The sequence below is a fragment of the Corvus brachyrhynchos genome, unplaced genomic scaffold (assembly GCF_000691975.1).
Source record: "Corvus brachyrhynchos isolate BGI_N302 unplaced genomic scaffold, ASM69197v1 scaffold191, whole genome shotgun sequence".
Lineage (NCBI taxonomy): Eukaryota > Metazoa > Chordata > Aves > Passeriformes > Corvidae > Corvus > Corvus brachyrhynchos.
In genome coordinates, this window is record NW_008236487.1 from 2,228,282 (window position 1) to 2,245,486 (window position 17,205).

General features: G+C 46.6%; 1 protein-coding gene and 1 long non-coding RNA gene across 4 annotated transcripts in view; one reads left to right on the forward strand and one right to left on the reverse strand.

The window, feature by feature from the left end:
- Positions 1-321, reverse strand: part of LOC108444691 — an 8,120-nt gene extending 7,799 nt beyond the window's left edge. The window contains exon 1 of one of the 2 annotated variants that reach the window (XR_001859326.1): positions 223-321. This is a non-coding gene — a long non-coding RNA (uncharacterized LOC108444691). Of the gene's footprint in view, positions 1-185 lie in introns of both variants that reach the window. The other variant, XR_001859325.1, reaches the window with a different exon arrangement.
- A 415-nt stretch (positions 322-736) lies between these two features.
- USP18 (ubiquitin specific peptidase 18) lies at positions 737-16,043 on the forward strand. 2 transcript variants are annotated; one of them, XM_017726264.1, is made up of 11 exons: positions 737-858; positions 5,170-5,365; positions 6,016-6,112; positions 7,334-7,479; positions 9,029-9,108; positions 9,890-10,036; positions 10,863-10,958; positions 11,956-12,126; positions 12,852-12,983; positions 13,416-13,465; positions 13,990-16,043. In XM_017726264.1, the coding sequence occupies exons 2-11, from the start codon at positions 5,197-5,199 to the stop codon at positions 14,036-14,038; spliced, it is 1,137 nt and encodes a 378-aa protein (XP_017581753.1). In that variant the 5' UTR covers positions 737-858; positions 5,170-5,196; the 3' UTR covers positions 14,039-16,043. The 2 variants fall into 2 exon arrangements, with proteins under 2 accessions (XP_017581753.1, XP_008642224.1); XM_008644002.2 differs by lacking the exon at positions 737-858 and adding an exon at positions 2,162-2,309.
- Positions 16,044-17,205: the final 1,162 nt, after the last annotated feature.

Genomic DNA, 17,205 nt, shown 5'->3' on the forward strand with positions numbered 1-17,205 from the left:
CCCTCCTCATCCTCACTGACCACACCTGGGGCTGGATCATCCCTCCTCATCCTCACTGACCACACCTGGGGCTGGATCATCCCTCCTCACCCTCACTGACCACACCTGGGGCTGCCTCGGACACTGATTTCCACAGGAATTTCACTAAATCCCACACTCAGACTCTCTCAATAAGCTGAGCAAACCTTGCTGCTGTTCGTATTAAATCTGAAGCCGACTAACATGAAGAAAAATAGACTCGATCGGGATTACAGTGGGCACCGCTGCAAAGTGCGCCGGATCGGGCCTGGGCTACGGCAGAGGGGAAAACCCGGACTGGATTTTTCCGGGATATGGAATGGGGAAAAACCCGGACTGGATTTTTCCGGGATACGGAATGGGGGAAAACCCGGACTGGATTTTTCTGGAATACGGAATGGAGAAAACCCGGACTGGATTTTTTCCGGGATACGGAATGGGGAAAACCCCAGACCAGATCAGGCAGAACACAGACTGGGGCAAAACACAGGCTGGATTTTTCGATTTTTCTAGGATACAGAATGGGGGAAAACCAATGTTTTGTACAGAGGTGTTTACAGCAGAGTCTACATTCCTGTTCCTAAACCAAGAAAACCAAATTGCTCCAACAGTGCGCGCTGTGAATCGCCGCTCTGCTGGCGATAAACATCTCAAACACTCGGCCATCGCAGGCACCGCCCAGGTGCTGTAAGAGACCGGAGTGGCGGTGCTCAGGGCTCGAGCAATCGCTGGGTGCAGGGAGGGGCTTCCCAGGTGCAGAAGGACGTGCCCACCTGAGGCTACAAACTGGGTTTCCAGATAAAGGAAGCAGCTGATAAAAAGCAAATCCTTCGAGGTGGGGTAAGTCCTTGTCATGCCTCCCTTACGCAATGACCCAGCTGTGAAAACTCCTCTCCGAAGTACTGCGACATTCACACCTCATTCACGGCTGATGGGCCGTAACAAAGGGGTGTGGATTCCTTAACTTCCCGAAGGCTGCTTAGATCTCATCCTGACCACCAACACTACGATTTACGTCATTTGCAAGGACACTCAGTAACCAGGAGCCCGGCTCTTGAAGCAGTCAATGCACTTTTTGGAGCTCTCTGGACACCAGAAGTGCCGTGGCAATTGTCAGGGGCTAGCAGCTTTTGTCAAAGGGACACTACACCGTGAGCTCGGCAGGCAGTGCGTTTGGGCACCCAAACACTGCGCCTTTCACTTTTAGCCATCCCTTCACCTGAGCCCATTTTCTGGGCTCACACTTCTGCCTGCTGCCTGCCTTGGAAGTGGCGTGTCGCGACTGAGTTCCGCAGGCAAAGCTTAAAATATCCTTAACATTCCTCCTGAGCGCCCCAGGCTCTCACAGGGGTCATTACCAAAAGCTGTTTCAGCTGCACTCTGCTTCACTAACTTCCACCTGGCAGATCTAGTTCCTATCTAACCTTCAGTGTCCTTTTACACTTTGTTTCATTGTCTCTCGGCAATTTATGGCTCAGCTGTTCATCTCTCTCCCTTCTATCAGGCAGTGGCCATACAAGCCACCAATAGGAAGGGACCATCACTAAATTTAAACTATTGCTGAGAGCCTCTGCCTCAGTCACAGCTAAGACGCTGAGTCATCTGTGCCCTTCTGCTCACAAGTCCCTACAGATGTCCACACCGCTCCCTGTGACGATTCAGGGCAGTTTCCACTGTCCCGGCTGAAGACCTCGGACTGCTGAGAACTGACGAGTTGTGCTGCCTGTGACAGAGCCAGGGAGTGCGAGCACGTTCCCCACTACCTGCCCAGAGGGTGCGCAACTGGGACCTCTCCCCAGGGAAAGCTCTGATGAGCTCCAGCCAGCCCCTCTGAAAGCCTCCTGTGTGCTGTCTCCTTCCCACGGCCCAGCGGTGCCGAACGCAGGGCTGGCAGTACCTGCTGTCCTCACCCGTGCTGCCGGATGAGCTGTGCGGGGACGCTTCATCCCCAGAGTGCCTCCCCCACGCAAAGCGAGCTGTGTGCTTTCTCCCAGCCCGCTGCGTGCCGGGATGAGGCGGCGCAGGGCGGCTCCGAGTTTCACTTTCTGTGGCTGCTCCCGGCCGAGCGGGAAATGAAAACTGCGCGGCGGGGCGGGCACTGCCTCTGCCTGACGCGGCGGGGCCGCCCCGCTCCGCCCGCCGCTCTCCCGAGTCCCGCTGCCCTCCCGCTGCCCGCGGCTTCTCCGCACCGCTCCGGCGCGGGCAGATGTGGTGTGCGAGCCCCCGCTGCCCCCTGTCAGCAGCTGCGCTGTGAGCTCCAGCTCGAAGCGCTGCTGGTCCTGCGGGAATTGGTAAGAAGCCTTTTTGCTGGTTTGTGAGATCGGATGCCAGAGGGGCAGTGTGTCAGGAGGGAAGGAAATAGAAAGAGAGGGAAATAACGGAGAGTAGGTTAGCAGCTGAGGGGGAAGTCTCCTTTCAGTTGCATCCCAGAGAAGTGTGGAGGTGATGCGCTCTCAGGTGCTTCCTTCCCTTCCTTCTTTTAAGGGTGGGTCGTGACACTGAATCCCTTCTGGAGCCCTTCATGGAGCACCTCAGGGGGACCATGGAAACATAGAATGGTTTGGGTTGGAAGGGACCTTGAAGATCTAGTTCCAACCCCCCTGCTGAGGCCAGGGACACCTTCCACTAGAATAGACTGCTCAGAGCCCCATCCTGGCCTCCCTATGCAGCCCACAGCCTGCCCTAGCACCATCTGCACCCCAAGATTCCCGTGACGGGAAAGGAGCTGACAGGGAAGGGACGACAAGTGCCAGAGGTGGGAGCCATCCTCGTGGGGTGTGAAGAGGCAGCTGGGGGTTTGTCATGAGAAGCCAGTGTCTTGGGAGGGCAGATGGAGAGTGGAACAGGCCAGGGTGAAAGGGAAGATGCTGGGATGGCTGAGGGAGGGTGAGGGTAGATGATTATGGGGTGGAGGGTACGAGGAGGGTATCACTGCTCTCTGTTCTCTGCCCAGTGCTGGTGCAGCCGCTTGGCTTGGCCAAGCCACGTGCGCTGAGGTACCGAGTCCTACCCCTGACGTGAAACCAAGATGCTGCTTCTCCAGGGAGAGAGTAGAAATAGGGGTAGGAGGAGAGCCTGCTCCCCACTTCCTCGGCTCACTCACCAGTTGTTTTATATACTTGTGCAGGGAAAAGGAGGTCAAGTGCAAATCTTAGGAAGGCTGTATTTCTGATAGCTAAAACGAGGCGGTTCCAAGGGTTGGGAAGTTCTGTTTGTGTCCCTGGTCCCACAGCAGGATTCCTGATAGGGGTGACTGGGAGAGAATTTCATAGAACCAGAGACACAAATCCTCCTGTATCCCACTGCACCTTCCTGCCCTAAGATCCCTAAGATCTTTCTACCTTTCCCTCAAGTCACCCAAAGCCATTTAGCCCTGTGCTTGGTCTTTAATCCTCCCTTTCCTGACAAAACATGCGTCTTGCAGGTTTGCTTTATCCCCAGTACATCCCCAGCTGTTGTTCAGCTACCTCTGTGCTGCCTGTCCCTCTCCTTTCTGTCTCTTTCCACATCCCCACTGCCTGTGAGCATCCCTTACCTTCTGGCTGATACTACACCAGCTAAACCCACCCGCCCGAGATGGGCTCCCATTCCAGCTCAGCTTACAGAAACCTGAACGCGTCGTTAAATCATTTCCAGGAAAACAGGCAGCGTGTGTTCAGGCTCTGTTTCGGCAAGGGCGAAATCAGATGAAATTTCTTTTTTTCTGTGTAGCTGTTCTAATCACCGGGCTTGGGTATAAAAAGTCACGTTCTTGAATCTGTCTTTGAATGTCAGAGTTGATTTTTTTTTTTTTCCCCCTGAATAAAACTTCTCAGCAAATTTGACAATATTTAGTGACTCTTAGTGTGTGACACTTAGAGAGCAAAAGTAATCTTCAGCAGTAAACAATCAAAAGTACAGTTGGGAGTAAGTATACTTAAGCTTAAAGGTAATAATCGGGGAAAAAAATCCATTTCTAGCTTCTCTGCCCAAATCTTGAGTAACTTTGATATTTGACACTATTAGGCACAGTTAACCCAAAAACATGCTTTTAAAGCAAAGGTTTTCTTTTTTATGAAAGGCAGAATGAGGATTTTGCTTATTTTCCTTTCTTAGTAGCTTTTCTTCATTCTTTCAGTGCTTGGCCTTAGGCTGATTTTACGTGCTGTTTAATGTTTGTAGGATAATAATTTCTGAGCATTTATTTTGGTCTTCCCCCCTTCCCCGTGAATATCTGCTTTTTTCTGATTCTGTCTGCATGTTGGCAGTGGGCTGTTAGAAAGTTTCATTTTTGCATTTGAACTTTTACTATATTGTTTTGTCCATGTATTTTTGTTTTGCTTTAGTAGCTGAGTCACAGGAGACTGTCAGAATAATGGTCTGTTAAATCCTTCCTTTAAAATCAAGGCATTATAATGGTTCTCTTCCACAAACAGTTACTTTGCCTGTGATCACTTGAAGGAACAGAAAAAGAAACTGATATGTTGGTGCTTGAACGTCTTTCAAAATTACAGTCCAAAGTGTCACAGTAATGCTGTGACTCAGGCGCTTAAAACCAATGCTGGGGAGCCCAGTACAGAAACTAAACGTGCTTATCTGGTCAGGAGAGAAGGTGAAACTTGGCCTTTTGAATACTTGGGCTACTTTGTGTGATAAAACATTTCTTTTTCTAAACAGAGGAGTTTTGCAACATCTGCCTTTTGGGCAATTTTAATCATCTTATTTACCAAATCTTTTCAAACAGGGATACGTGGAGTTCCGTGGCTAGATGGAGCTGTTTCTGTGGAACTGAAGGCTCATTTATTTATTTAGCCACAAGAGGAAGACAGGATGAGCAATTGTCATCAGATTCCCTTTCTGTTCCCTTAGCAATAGCCCACATGCCTCAACACTCATGTTAATTCAAATATCCCAAATGCTGTTACAGTAATCTTACTGACTTTATTGATATTCCAGGCTGGGCTGGATGGGCCCCTCAGCAACCTGATCTAGTGGGTGGCATCCCTGCCCATGGCACGAGGGGTTGGAACTAGATAATCTTTAAAGTTCCTTTCCAACCCAAACCATTCAATGATTTTATGATTTCACCTTTTTCATAATGAAAATGTTGTGGACAAGTCCTGTGTTTTGGGATGCTCCCACTCTTTCTGATCTTTCTGTGTCTCTCTGCAGTCCTTCTGTCTTTGAACAATATTGTTGATGGGACAAAGAAGTGGGCGTCAAGAAAGAAGCAAGAAACCAGAGCTGGCATTAAGCGAGACCATGGAGGCAGAAACCGAAGTACGAAATAATGAAGAGGAAACCAAAGAGGCAAAGGCCAAAAACCAGAGGCTGATGTCTGTCTTTGGTGTGGCAGACTTAAAAAATGGTAATAATGTTTTGCCTATTCTTTGCTCTCATATTTTCTATTTCTAATGCCTGCTGTTCCATTCTCTGTCCATAGGCTTTATTTTCTCCTACTCCTTATGTCTTCACTGAGAAATATGCAGATGATTCTCATTTTGCCTTGCCAAGTAACCATGTTGAGTTTTTTGAGAATGGATTACATGGAGATCTCAGAGCTTTTTCCCTATTTAGCTCCATAAATTGGCCATTGCAGCTGAAAAGGCCTAGCTGCTGGCTCTGTCTCTTTCCAAACACAGCCAGCAGTGCTGGATTTGCTAAGCTATGGACTAGGACCTAGTTATTCCCCTCATACAGGCGACCTTTGCCTCTTGTTGTTCTATTTTATGTTTAGGTGTGTTATGAGAGGACTGAAGATAGAGGAACTGGGAGAAATCTGAGCATCATTAGCCAGGCTTACTTGGATTTTCCTGTCAGTTGCCAAACAAAACCCAATGTTACTTGCTTGAGCAACGGAAGAATAGATTGAACACGTTTCCAGCTCTGACCAAGGTGCTGGGCCTATCCACTGAATGCCTGAATATGTGCAAGAAGAGTTTGCCACTTTCAAATAATTTCCACTTTCTTTTCTTGTACCTATCCCCAGGCCTCACTTCCTCTTTTTCTACCCTACAGAAGCTATTGGACTGTACAACCTTGGACTGAGCTGCTGTCTGAACTCTCTGCTCCAAGTGTTCCTCATGAACATACGCTTCACAGGGATACTCCGAAGGTACCACCTGTTTGAGCTACCGGAGATATTTCTGTCGTTGCTGTGTTGTCTCCACTCCTTTTTCATATGGGATGTGCCCTTGAAGGCTTGCATCACCGAGGTGCTATGGGGATGCTTTTGTTCCCTCAGCGAGGTCTCTGCCTTGTTGTGTCTGTCATCTACAGACTAGGCCCTGCAAAGGGAGAAGTTGCAGTGTTCTGCCTTGTTAGTCATCTCTGGTTCACATCCTGAACTGGGTCTTTCTGGCTTGTATCTCTCTTTTCCATAACAGGATGTAATTCTATTCCAGGTTTACTCAGAGGCCGTTAAAATAAAGGATGTGTCACATGTAGCCATATCCACTATTAATTTTGTCACTTTAAGCATGTAAACATAAACCTACTGCAATCCCTGGCCTCTGGGCCCTGTTTGCCCTGGCTAGCCCCTGATAGAGAAGAGTGGTGTTGCAGATCATGAATACATAGCATTACTTTGTTTTGCCTGGCTGTTGTCTCTGCATGCTTTTGAGGAGGTTTTGGGCTTCCGTCTCCCTACCGACCACACTAATAACTGGTTTGATTTGTTTTCAATTTACTCAGTTCACTGCAGCTTTAATCATCTAAGTGGATCATTCCTATTCAGTCCTTTCTTATGTGCTCACTACGGTGCAGAGGAGAAAGAAGACAAATTACAGACGTGCAGAGATGAGAAGTGTCATAACTGGGCAAAGCTAAATAATGTAGACTGTAGGTTACCATGCTTATTTGAAGAAAGACTTAGAAAAACCTGTGGGCTACAATAAATTCACGGAGAATTAAAAGGTTTTGTTGGCATGTAGTTGAAATACAAGCATTATGATATATATGCCCATGAAATTTTGAGGGCATGTTGAGAATGAGAACATCAATGGGTGGGAGGCAAGAAAAGCTCTGAAATTGTCTGTAACTTATGTTGTTTCTAGAGGCCAGAAAGCACTTGAGGTCCCATTTGGCCTGTCCCTTATTCAGGAACAAACCAACTTAAAATTTTGGCCTTTTACTTTAGAACTGTCAGCCTGCACTGTGGGACAAGCTAGTGCAGGTGACTGCTTCCCCTTTTTCCTTCTTTTGCTGAAAATGTACCCATTCTGATTCCCCTTGAGCTGCTGCCTCTGCTACTGACCTGGGCTCCTTCAGGTGTGATGTCTGGTATTTCTCCATTGTACAGCCTGATTACCACTGGTGTTGCTTCTTCCCCTTTCAGGATTGCAGTACCGTCATCTCATGTGCAGAGGAAGAACAGTGTTCCATACCAAATGCTCCTGCTCTTGGAGAAGATGCAGCGTGGCAAGTGCAAAGCTGTTAGTCCCACAGACCTGGCTTGCTGCCTTTCACTGCACAGGGTGAAATGTAAGTAGTGGCGCTGCCTCGTGCCCACCTCTGTCTGCAGACCAGGGGGCTCATCATCCAGCACTTACAAGCAGTGCAGACTCCAACATCTCCTTCAGGAATTCAGAAATGTCAGGAGTTAGGTGCACAGAGACACAGTGCTCTTTGTAGCTGCCTCCCAGCTGTGAGTGCAATGCTGTGTCTTACTTGGGAAGAGAGGAGAAAAACCCTGGATGTATTTGCTGATGTCCAAAGGGTGGGAAGACTATCAGACTGCTAGAAGATCCAGCTATGGATACTGGCCAGGAGGAAAGGGCTGTGCAGGGCAGAGAGGCCAGTTCACTGTGTGATTTGTCTTGCTGTACTGGCATCATGATAGTGAAATAGCTGCTGTTACTTACTGGAAGAAAGGGATAGTGTGGAAAAGAGAACGAGTTCGCACAGATCCCCTTCTTGCTCCTTCTTATAAGGGCAGAGAGAAGAATTTTCAGGCTAAATCTCCCAAATGGTCAAAGTTCTAAAGGAGTGAGCTTTTTAATGCGTGGGTGGCCAGTGACAATGGGATGCCAAGAGTCTGTCTATGTGTACAAATACACAGGGTATAACCAAATCCCCTTATCTTTATAATATAAAAGCCCAAACAGGAGAGCACTGAAAGGGGAGGTGCCCTGACCTTTATGAAAGAGGAGCACAAGATAAGCTCAATATCCCTGCTTGCATCATTTTTCCCCTGACTCTGAGTGGCTTTGCAGTCAGCCATCTCTCTTCCAGTTAAAGAGAGATAAGGATCAAGGGGTTTATACTATCTGGTGTGTGAGACATATGGATAGGCCCTCCTGTCACTTTTATCTCAGCGCTCAGGACTAGTTTAATCCTTCATGGGGCATGAGGGGATGAGGGAAACAGGTGTGTGGAGTAATAAAGAATCTTCCCTGTATTGTTTCTAAGGAGGATTCAAAAGGGGCTGTTCCCAAGGGCATGATAGGACATGTGACATAAAGGTGATAAGACAAGGCGTTATGGCTTGAAACTGAGAGCAGGTTTAGATTCAGTATTGGGAAGAAATTTTTTACTGTGGGAGTGGTGAGACACTGACACAGGATGCCCAGGGAAGCTGTGGATGCTGCATCCCTGCAAGTGTTCAAGGCCAGGTTGAAAGGTGTTTGCTGGTCTAGAGGAAGGTGGTTTTGCCCGGGGTGGGGGGAGTTGAACCAGATGATCTTTAAGGCTCCTTCCAACCCAAACCATTCTATGATGCTATGAAATATAACCCTCAACTCAGAGAGCCATCTGAGCCCTCCTCTGGTGGGTACTGAGTATCCTCTTGTCCCTACATCTGGTGACAAGGACACGACTTTTGCACTGGGTGGTACAAACCCTCCTGTCTTTTCCCACTGCCTGCTCAGGTCACAATGGAGAAATTGCAGCTTGTGCCCAGTCTAAGCTCTGTCTGCAGGAACAAGAGACTGGATCTAATGGGGGACAACAAATTTCCCTTTGCCATTTGTGGGAAATCTGTGTTCGGTGCTGTTCATGATACTGATTGAGGTTGTGTTTTCTGTTTGTGCAGTGTTTGTGCAGCATGATGCTGCTCAGCTCTTTCTGACTCTCTGGAACTTGTTAAAGAAGCAGATGAAAAAGCCAGAGCTGGTAAGGATGAACCCTTGGCCCTTATCATGTGTAGTTTTCTCTGCTCCTTGAAGGATCCCATCCACTGGCAATTGACCTAAGTTAAATTTTAAAAATTATCCCCTCTCTCATTGCATCTTTCAAATGAGACAGAGAATCTTTGTTTCATAAGCTTCGGTATTTTGAATCACAGTTAAGTTTTGCTCATCCTACTTTCAGGGCATGCCAGTCTCCATTCTAGTCGGAGAGCTGATTAATAACCAGAAGACTGATCTTTTTGCAGCACTGTATTTAGTTATATGTAATTTCTTTTTTTTCCCCCAAATTTCTGTAATTTGGTGTATCTTGACACAGCTTTTCCATTCTTTGAAATCAGCCACGTGCACTTCATTATAATTAGCCACTGATAGTACATTATGTATACAACAGCTCCTCCCATGGGACTGGGAAGAGAAAAGTGACTCTTCCCTGACTGGCTGTCATAGTTTTATTAATACAGAAGACAGGCTTCTGTTGCAGTTTCAAGCAAAAAAGAACAATTCTGCATCAAAGCAGATATTTAACTGTCTGATCTTACAGGCTGTGTCTTTCCCTTCTGTTAGGGAACTAGGGGAAGGAGTTGTTCTCCTTTAAATTGTGGGAAGTACCCTGTCCACATAAGTCACTGTCACATCTTGGTTCCAACCTTGAAGCAATAACCTTGTTTGAAATGTGTGACCACGTGGGCTTCCCCACCCATAGGGAAACAGTTCAGTTGTCTTCTTCATAAACCTTGTTTTGGCCTTTATTTTCACGCCTCCAGGTTGAAGAGCTGAGGGATTTGTACACAATCTGCATACAGGAGCATCTGGCCTGTCAGAAATGCTCTTTTGAAGTAAAGAGCAACAGCACCATGTTAACCCTTCCACTCCCAGTGTTGGATGCCAATTCTCACAAGCTGAAGACTCTGGTAAGTTTAGCAGCAGCACTGTTTCCTTAGGAGATGATTCCCTTCTGTTCACTGTGGGAGCCTTCTCTTGCAGTAGTGGTGTCTTCTGGGTCTTATCAAGAATCCTTACAAGAGTCTCTGTAGAGTGTCTGGGACTTCGAGGTGGTCTTTTCTCATTCACATTTCTTCTTTGTTTGGAGGAGCTTTAAAGCTCGCAAAAAACGTGCTTGCTTTGGGGACTGAAAAATAAAGGCTGTGAAGAGCTTTTCTAAAAAGAGTGCTGATTAAATACTCTGTAACAGACTCAAAGACTCAAACTACACAGTGATGTGCACCTGGGAGTCCTCAGGTACCACAGAGAGGTGCCCTAGGTAGCTCAGCATCCCTGTGTTTGCCCAGTGTCCTGTCACTGTGGAGTCAGTGCTGCTGTGGACATCCAGATGCAGCAGTGCTGGTGGCCCGTGTGTGTGCTGCTGGATACAGTGGATTTTTCAAATGCCAGTGGACCACCGGACCTTATTGATTCTCTGACCACTTTACAATGGTTCAGCATTAAAGAGCTTCTCTGAAAACCTCTAAGGCTTTGAAGTAGGTATAAAAGACACACATCAACACCTTCTCTGTGGAATATGTGGTGCTTTTTTTTTTCCCCCAACTAATGCAATCACAGCAGCAGCTAGGAGAAATGAGGTACCTATTTTTTTCAGGCTGCTAGGCAGTCTTTTGTCCTTTGAATAAAACACACCTTCTGTAGCTTTGCTGTTTTCTTGGACCCTCTGAAATAACATAGAAATAAAAATCCAGCTCGAAGGAATTCAGTTGAAAGAAATCTCCTCCGTCTTCTTAGGAGGAGTCTCTGCAATACTTCTTCCATCCAGAAGAGCTGACTGGTCAAAACATGTGTTTCTGTCAACAGTGTGGGAGGAAAACAACTTTTCTGCAGGTAATTGGAGAATTATTTCCCCATGTCTCACACCCAAAACTCCCTTTAGGACTGGGGAGGGTGGGGAAAGGACTCAACCATATCAATTGAAGAGGAGACCAGCACCTCAGATTTGTCAGCAGAGCAGTGTCAGTGAGATATAAACCACAGGCATCTTTCCTCCTGTTAGGAAGTTCCCTGTTGTAGATGTAGCTCTTGCCACAAAACAATACTTTCAAGGGTTTTAATAGAAGTCAGTGAGGGATGTAGCATTTCTGTGCCAGCAGAAAAGCTGCTGTTAGTTTATGTTGTGTGCCCACTGTCGGCCTTTGCACTGCTGTGTAGCTCCAGAGGTAGATAAGGATATGTCACTGGAGCTGGTCATACACATAAAGGTAGGATACTATGATTTCCTTTCTTCCCTGCTCTCCCCAGTTCTTACAGTATGAGTCTCTGCCAGATGATGTATTGGCTGTTTCATGGAGAGCGGGTGCATTAAAGGGAGCGGTGTGTGAGGGAGGCTGCCTCAGCCCAAGGCTTGGAGGGGACTTTCCACAGCATTGTCACTGTTGGGCTGCCTCTGAGGCCACAAGGCATCCACGTGTCTTGGTGGCAGCGGCATGATCCCAACAAAGGCAGTGCTGGAAGGAAGGAGCTGTCAGCCTTCTGTGGTCACATGTCACAGGAAGTTGATTTGTCTCTCCTCACCTTCCTAGTGCTACCAGCCTGGGGCTAGGAAAGCACGTGAGAAATGAAGCAGCCCTTGAGGCACCCAAGGCTGGGTGCTGATCACACTAAAGCTGAAAACCTTGGTTATCACAGCTCTGTTACGTGGGTGTGCCTTGTGTGCAGACGGGCTACAAAGGTTTGGCATCTGCTGTCCCATGGAACTGGCAAATATTCACCGGAGCACTGACTGCTCTCCATTCTACATGCACTGGGTGGCAATGGCTGTTTCCACCCCGCCTCCCCAGCGTTTGTTCCCTAGTTTTCAATGGTGTTATTTATTGCTTTACAGAGCATGAAGCTCGTCCGTCTGCCACAGACTCTGACCTTGCACCTGAAGCGCTTCTGCTTTGAAAGATCATCTCACTCACACAAGCTAAGTCACTGCCTGCCATTCCCACAAGAACTTGACTTCAATGAAGTCTTGACAGAAAATCAGTGCCAAGCAGATGACAGTGAAAAGGTGAGATACTCCTAAGGCCCTGTTCAAAAAGGGCAGATTTTTTTCTCCTCTCTGCTCCAGTCTCATAAAAATTTAAGAGATCACACCTTGTCTCAGTTCTAAGTGCCTGTCTTAAAAATCTATGTCTCAGACTTTACCTGTGCCCGGTGTTGTCTCACATCCCATAGTTTTAACGGCTTCAGTCAATGTTCTGTGCTCAGATTAAATAACCAAAGGCACCAAAACTGGAACTTCCTGCCTTAAGGACAAAAGCCAGGCTTTGCAGATCTCACCTGTCTAAGACAGAAGAACTCTATTCCTGGTATTTCCCATGCAGTATTGTTGGTATTGTTGGCCACAGAGTTGGGTATTGTCGGCCACAACAGCTTTGCCAAGTAGCTGAGATGGATCTGCCCCACTGTGGGTCTGTTTCTCTTACTGGGAAATAACAAGGGGAAGTGTGGCAACAACAGAAGTCACCGCTGCAGGTTGGCTGTGGTGAACCTCTTTGCTGCTCCTTTGTTGTCCTGTTGCCTTTTTCACAGCCCTCTGGTCTCCAGGGAGGCTGCCAGCCCATAGCTGACAGGCAAAACTCTGAGGGTAAGAGCAAAAAAGGCAGGATACTCAGGGCCAATCTGATTTTTTTCCCCTTTTTCTTTACAAAATGCACGCCCTTGCTGCTTCTCTACAGTCCATGGCAGATGAGAATTGCTGCACTGAGAGTTACTCTTTGTGTCTCTCTGCAGGCTACCTGGCAGTACGAGCTTTTTGCTGTTGTGGCCCATTCAGGATCAAGCAGCTGTGGCCATTACTGTGCCTACATTCGAAGCCTCACAGAGTGTAAATGGTATTGCTTCAACGATTCTCAGGTTTGCCAGGTGAGCACATCAAGCCACGTTTCTTTTGTACCTTTCTGGATGCTCCTCCAGGTCTCATCCAGTCTGACTGGCTGCCAACTAAGGAGAACCAGGAAAGGAAACTGAGGCTGCAGAGCTTTGTGCATCTCTGCTACAGGATGCTTTGGGCTGAGGGCAGAGTGACTCTCACTTCTGTACCAAACAAGGCCTCAGGTTCTGCTTTGCCATTTGCTGAATACCCTGCTTGATGTACCTTACACCTGTTTAATGTATACGTTCAGAAGAGGAACTGCTTTTCCTCAAAGAGTAAAAGCAATAAACCAATTTATTGAAAGGTGTTAATTCCTGAAGTGCCACTTAAACCACTCTTCTGAGAACTGCTGGATGGTATCAGAATGTGTCCATCTCTTAAGAGTTCTTATCAGCCTCCTCTTGTGTGTGTTTCTTCTCTAGGTATCGTGGGATGATGTTAAATGCACCTATGGACATGCCAGCCTCTACTGGTATGCAAACATATCCCTGTTCTTTCCTGATGCTGCTCTGGACTTTGGAATGAGGGTAGCAAAGAGAGGGAAGACAAATGTTTTGGCCTGGATATTGCCTGGGGTGTAGTGGGGATGCAGGAGAGGAGAAGAGGCATCCTTGTGCCCCAGTTACTCTGGTGGGACTGCATATGCCTATCCTGGGAGCCTGCAGGGTTGCTGAGCAGTCACAAAGTGGGCTGCAGGAGTGGTCTTGTTACTTAGGACTGCCCCTTGGACCCTCCTCTATCCTGACTGAAGTTGGATGTGTCAGTCAGGATTTCTCTGTGCTTTTTGTTCTGATGCATCATACGAGAATGAGCTTATAGGAGGGAGATAATCCTTCCTATAAACTACAGCACTGCCAGGGAATCTTGGGAACACTGGAGAGGACCAGCTTAGTTGACCTAAAGCTCAGAAAGCTGAGCAGGAGCAAACCTGGGATGTTACTTGCAACCTAGATCTTCAAACATACCTTGTGATTTGGTTTTTCTTTGCCTGCACAGGAGAGAAACGGCCTATCTCTTGATTTATATGAAAAAGAATCCTCAGTAGCCCCATGGAGGAGTATCAGAATGTCTCAGAAAGCTGTGCATTGTCCATGGAGCTCAGCACCTCTGTGCCAGTGTGGACACGTACAAGTGTTTAACAAGAAAGACATTCTGCACTCAGCAACCTCGGCCTTCACATTCATCTATGAAGAAAGAAGCAGCAGACACTCAACTAGAGAAAGGATCTAAGAACTGTTGCAGCTGGAAACTTTTTCTTTTGTGTATTTTTTTTATATTTATGTGATTTCCTCTTTAGAAGATGGTGAAGTTAGTCCTTGTCTCTGCTGCCTTACCGTTTTCCTTAATGCTGATGCCTGGGTTCCAGTCCAGGGGAGGTGTTTGGCCTGAAAGCCTGTGTGGTGTTCCAGGGAGGTGTGTGGTATGACTGGAGAGCTGTGGTAACCATACCTAGCCAGTAAGAGATCAAGACTTCCTTTGTCCTTTTAGCACCATTTAGATGCTGGCAAGCTGAGCAGGAGACCCAAAAAATCACCCCAGAAACAACTGGAGGAAGGATCAGAACTCTTACGACACCCACTCCTTAAAACCTCCCTGGAAATGAATCACTGCACGGGCAGTGTAGAGAAGTGTTTTAAATCAGAAGCTACTGGAGCAGTTCTGATTTACGAGATGAGTTTGCAAAAATTTGTGCAGGTGATTATTATTTCAGCAGGTTTATCAGGGGTTTAGATGCATTTTCTTTCCTGTAGAGGAAAATGTTCAGAGCAGCAGAGATTCTGAAGCTAATTAGTGATTTTGCACAACACAGGCCATACACAGGTGATAAGGGAAGTGAGATGCCTTGATGTGCTTGAACTTTTGGGATTTTCCTTAAGTATTCTTCACCTGGTTGCCAGCTGGAATTGTCTTGCTCTCTCCTTTCCTTCTCTGCCCATGAAGTGGAAATGTCCCCCAGGTAGAAAAAGGCTCTGAAGAAAACAATTTTGTAAAGAAACTGAGTAATTTTAAAACCTCCTGTAGAGTCCTGTCACTCCGTGCTGCTGGTTCAGCCAAGGCAAGACCACACAGTTGGAGGGAAAAGGTAAGGAGAGCTGGAAAGGAAGGTTGGTGATATCTGACAGTGGGAACAAGAATGTTCTAAAGGCTCATCACAAGGCTCTGTGGTGAGGAAAGTTAAAAATTTTGTGTGGCTTTTAAAGCACTCATGGCGTTAACTCTTGATGTGCCACAGTCTGGGAAGGGATCGAGGATCCCAGAAACAGATCTGGAAGTACCTACAGCCTAATATACTCCGTGACTGTATCTTTACAAAGGTGCTGTTTTTGTGGGACTGAGAAATTACAGAATTAGATTAATGTTATTATAGAAATTATATACAATTATAAAACTAATGTAGATATTCTGTGTGTATAACTTAATTTTATTTCGGTAGTGATGATGAAGTTCACAAATCATGTCCATTTTCTGTTGATATGTGGAAGGTGAATTGAGAAATCTTGGAGCATAGCTGTGAAATTACTCCTTCATGGCGTAGCAGGTATTTATTTCGCTGTATTAGCAAGGTCCATTATTCTGTTCAACTCTGTATTCGTATTATTTTTTCTGGGGTGAAAAAATCCCAGTGTATTATTTGTCATCAGGATGAGGAATTCTCAGCCTGTTCACCTTCAGGAATGCATTGCACTCTTTCTAAAGGATCTTGCAGTGGGTGAGTAAGAAAACCAAGTTTCTGTTTGCTTTTCCAACACTTCGCCTCTGTGAAGGAGCTGAAAAAAGCTGCACTTTCAGGAACTTTCAGGAACTGAGAAGTTGTTGGGATAAGAGACTGACATTTCTAATTAGCTATAACTTGAAATTTAAAAACTTACGCTTATGAAAAATGCCTTAAATGTGTCATAACCTTCCAGTGATGTGACCCATCAAGGAAACAACTGCAGAGACATATTTAAGAATCTTTGAAGTCAGTGAAAAAAACCATTTAATTTCAGTGAAAAGTAATCAGTGTTTTTTTGAATAAAATATTATGGGATACATTCCCTAGAAAATCAGTCTTGTGGTTTATTCTTGATCTGGTCTTCCTAAACACCCTGAATGCAGCTGGGAGGCTACAGGCCACGTGCACAGAGGTGTGTGCTCGCATCAGGAGTTCAGGGTAGAGCTGCTGCCGGTGCTTAGCTCCAAGAGCCAAGGCAAACCAGCTAAACCTGGACACTTCACCCTTGTGCTGGAGGCACAATGAGTTTGTTTTCAGGTTTGCTTCCACGTGCAGATGGGCCATGGGGAGAGCAGGGTGGGGTGAGCAAACTCGGGTTTAAAAACTGCCCGACCTGAGCTGCTTTTGCAAAAAGTCACCTTGGCTGCCTCTGTGGCCACAGCAACGCTCAGCCTTGTGCTGGATAAAGTGCCCAGGAGTTGCTTTCATCTGAGGAGCCCCCTTCCAGCCTGGAGCCCGGGGTTCAGGGCTGGTGTGCTGCTGAATGGGCATAACACGGAGCGTGGTGGGCACGTGGAGTCCTCAGCTGGGGCTGCTGGCATAAAACAGCTCCCGGTGTTTCTGCCAAAACCACTTTTCTACCAAAGAACCACCAGGAAGGAGTGGGCATTATTTGTCCTATGTTTGAGTCACTGTGCAAATGAAGCCCAGCACCAATAACAAGGGCCTTGTAAAGCCAGATAAAGCCAAGGGGTTGTGTGTGGAGAGATTATAGTAGATCCTGGTAAGTCCTTGTTTCCCTTTTTTTTGTTTGGTTTAGGATTACCATGCAGTAGCAAATTACACATTCTCTGCTTCATCTCTGCCAGACTCTTCCTCAGATTCATTATATTCCCCACCTTCAAGAACCACACAGAAAACCAGAAAAAAGAAATAAATACATATAATGCATGTCTCACAGAGGTATAATTGCTAAAATGTCAATATGTAATTTACAAAATCAGTGAAGGACAGGGATGCGACAATGATTCAGAGAGTCATCAAAGATCTCTCCTTTTGTCACAAATAAGGAGAAAAACCATGCAAGGGAATGAAATATCCACGCAGCAGCCGTGGGCACTACAACTGCTGGTTAAACCCTGCTTTCATTGCAGAATTCAGGCCAACAGGCCTGGTCTTTTTGACCTCAGAAATAAAGTTAAAAGGGTTCTTCCGAACTGGGTAACCACTCGTCATACAGTGGCTGAGAGGAAAAGCCATGGGGAGCCTTGAGATCA

What these genes read in the sequence shown, in the direction of transcription:
- USP18 (XM_017726264.1), top strand. Translation starts at nt 5,197, where the DNA reads ATGGGACAAAGAAGTGGGCGTCAAGAAAGAAGCAAGAAACCAGAGCTG. An exon ending in GGAAAACAACTTTTCTGCAG is followed by an intron (nt 10,959 to 11,955) that starts GTAATTGGAGAA and finishes ATTGCTTTACAG; the next exon opens with AGCATGAAGCTCGTCCGTCT. An exon ending in AAGCAGATGACAGTGAAAAG is followed by an intron (nt 12,127 to 12,851) that starts GTGAGATACTCC and finishes GTCTCTCTGCAG; the next exon opens with GCTACCTGGCAGTACGAGCT.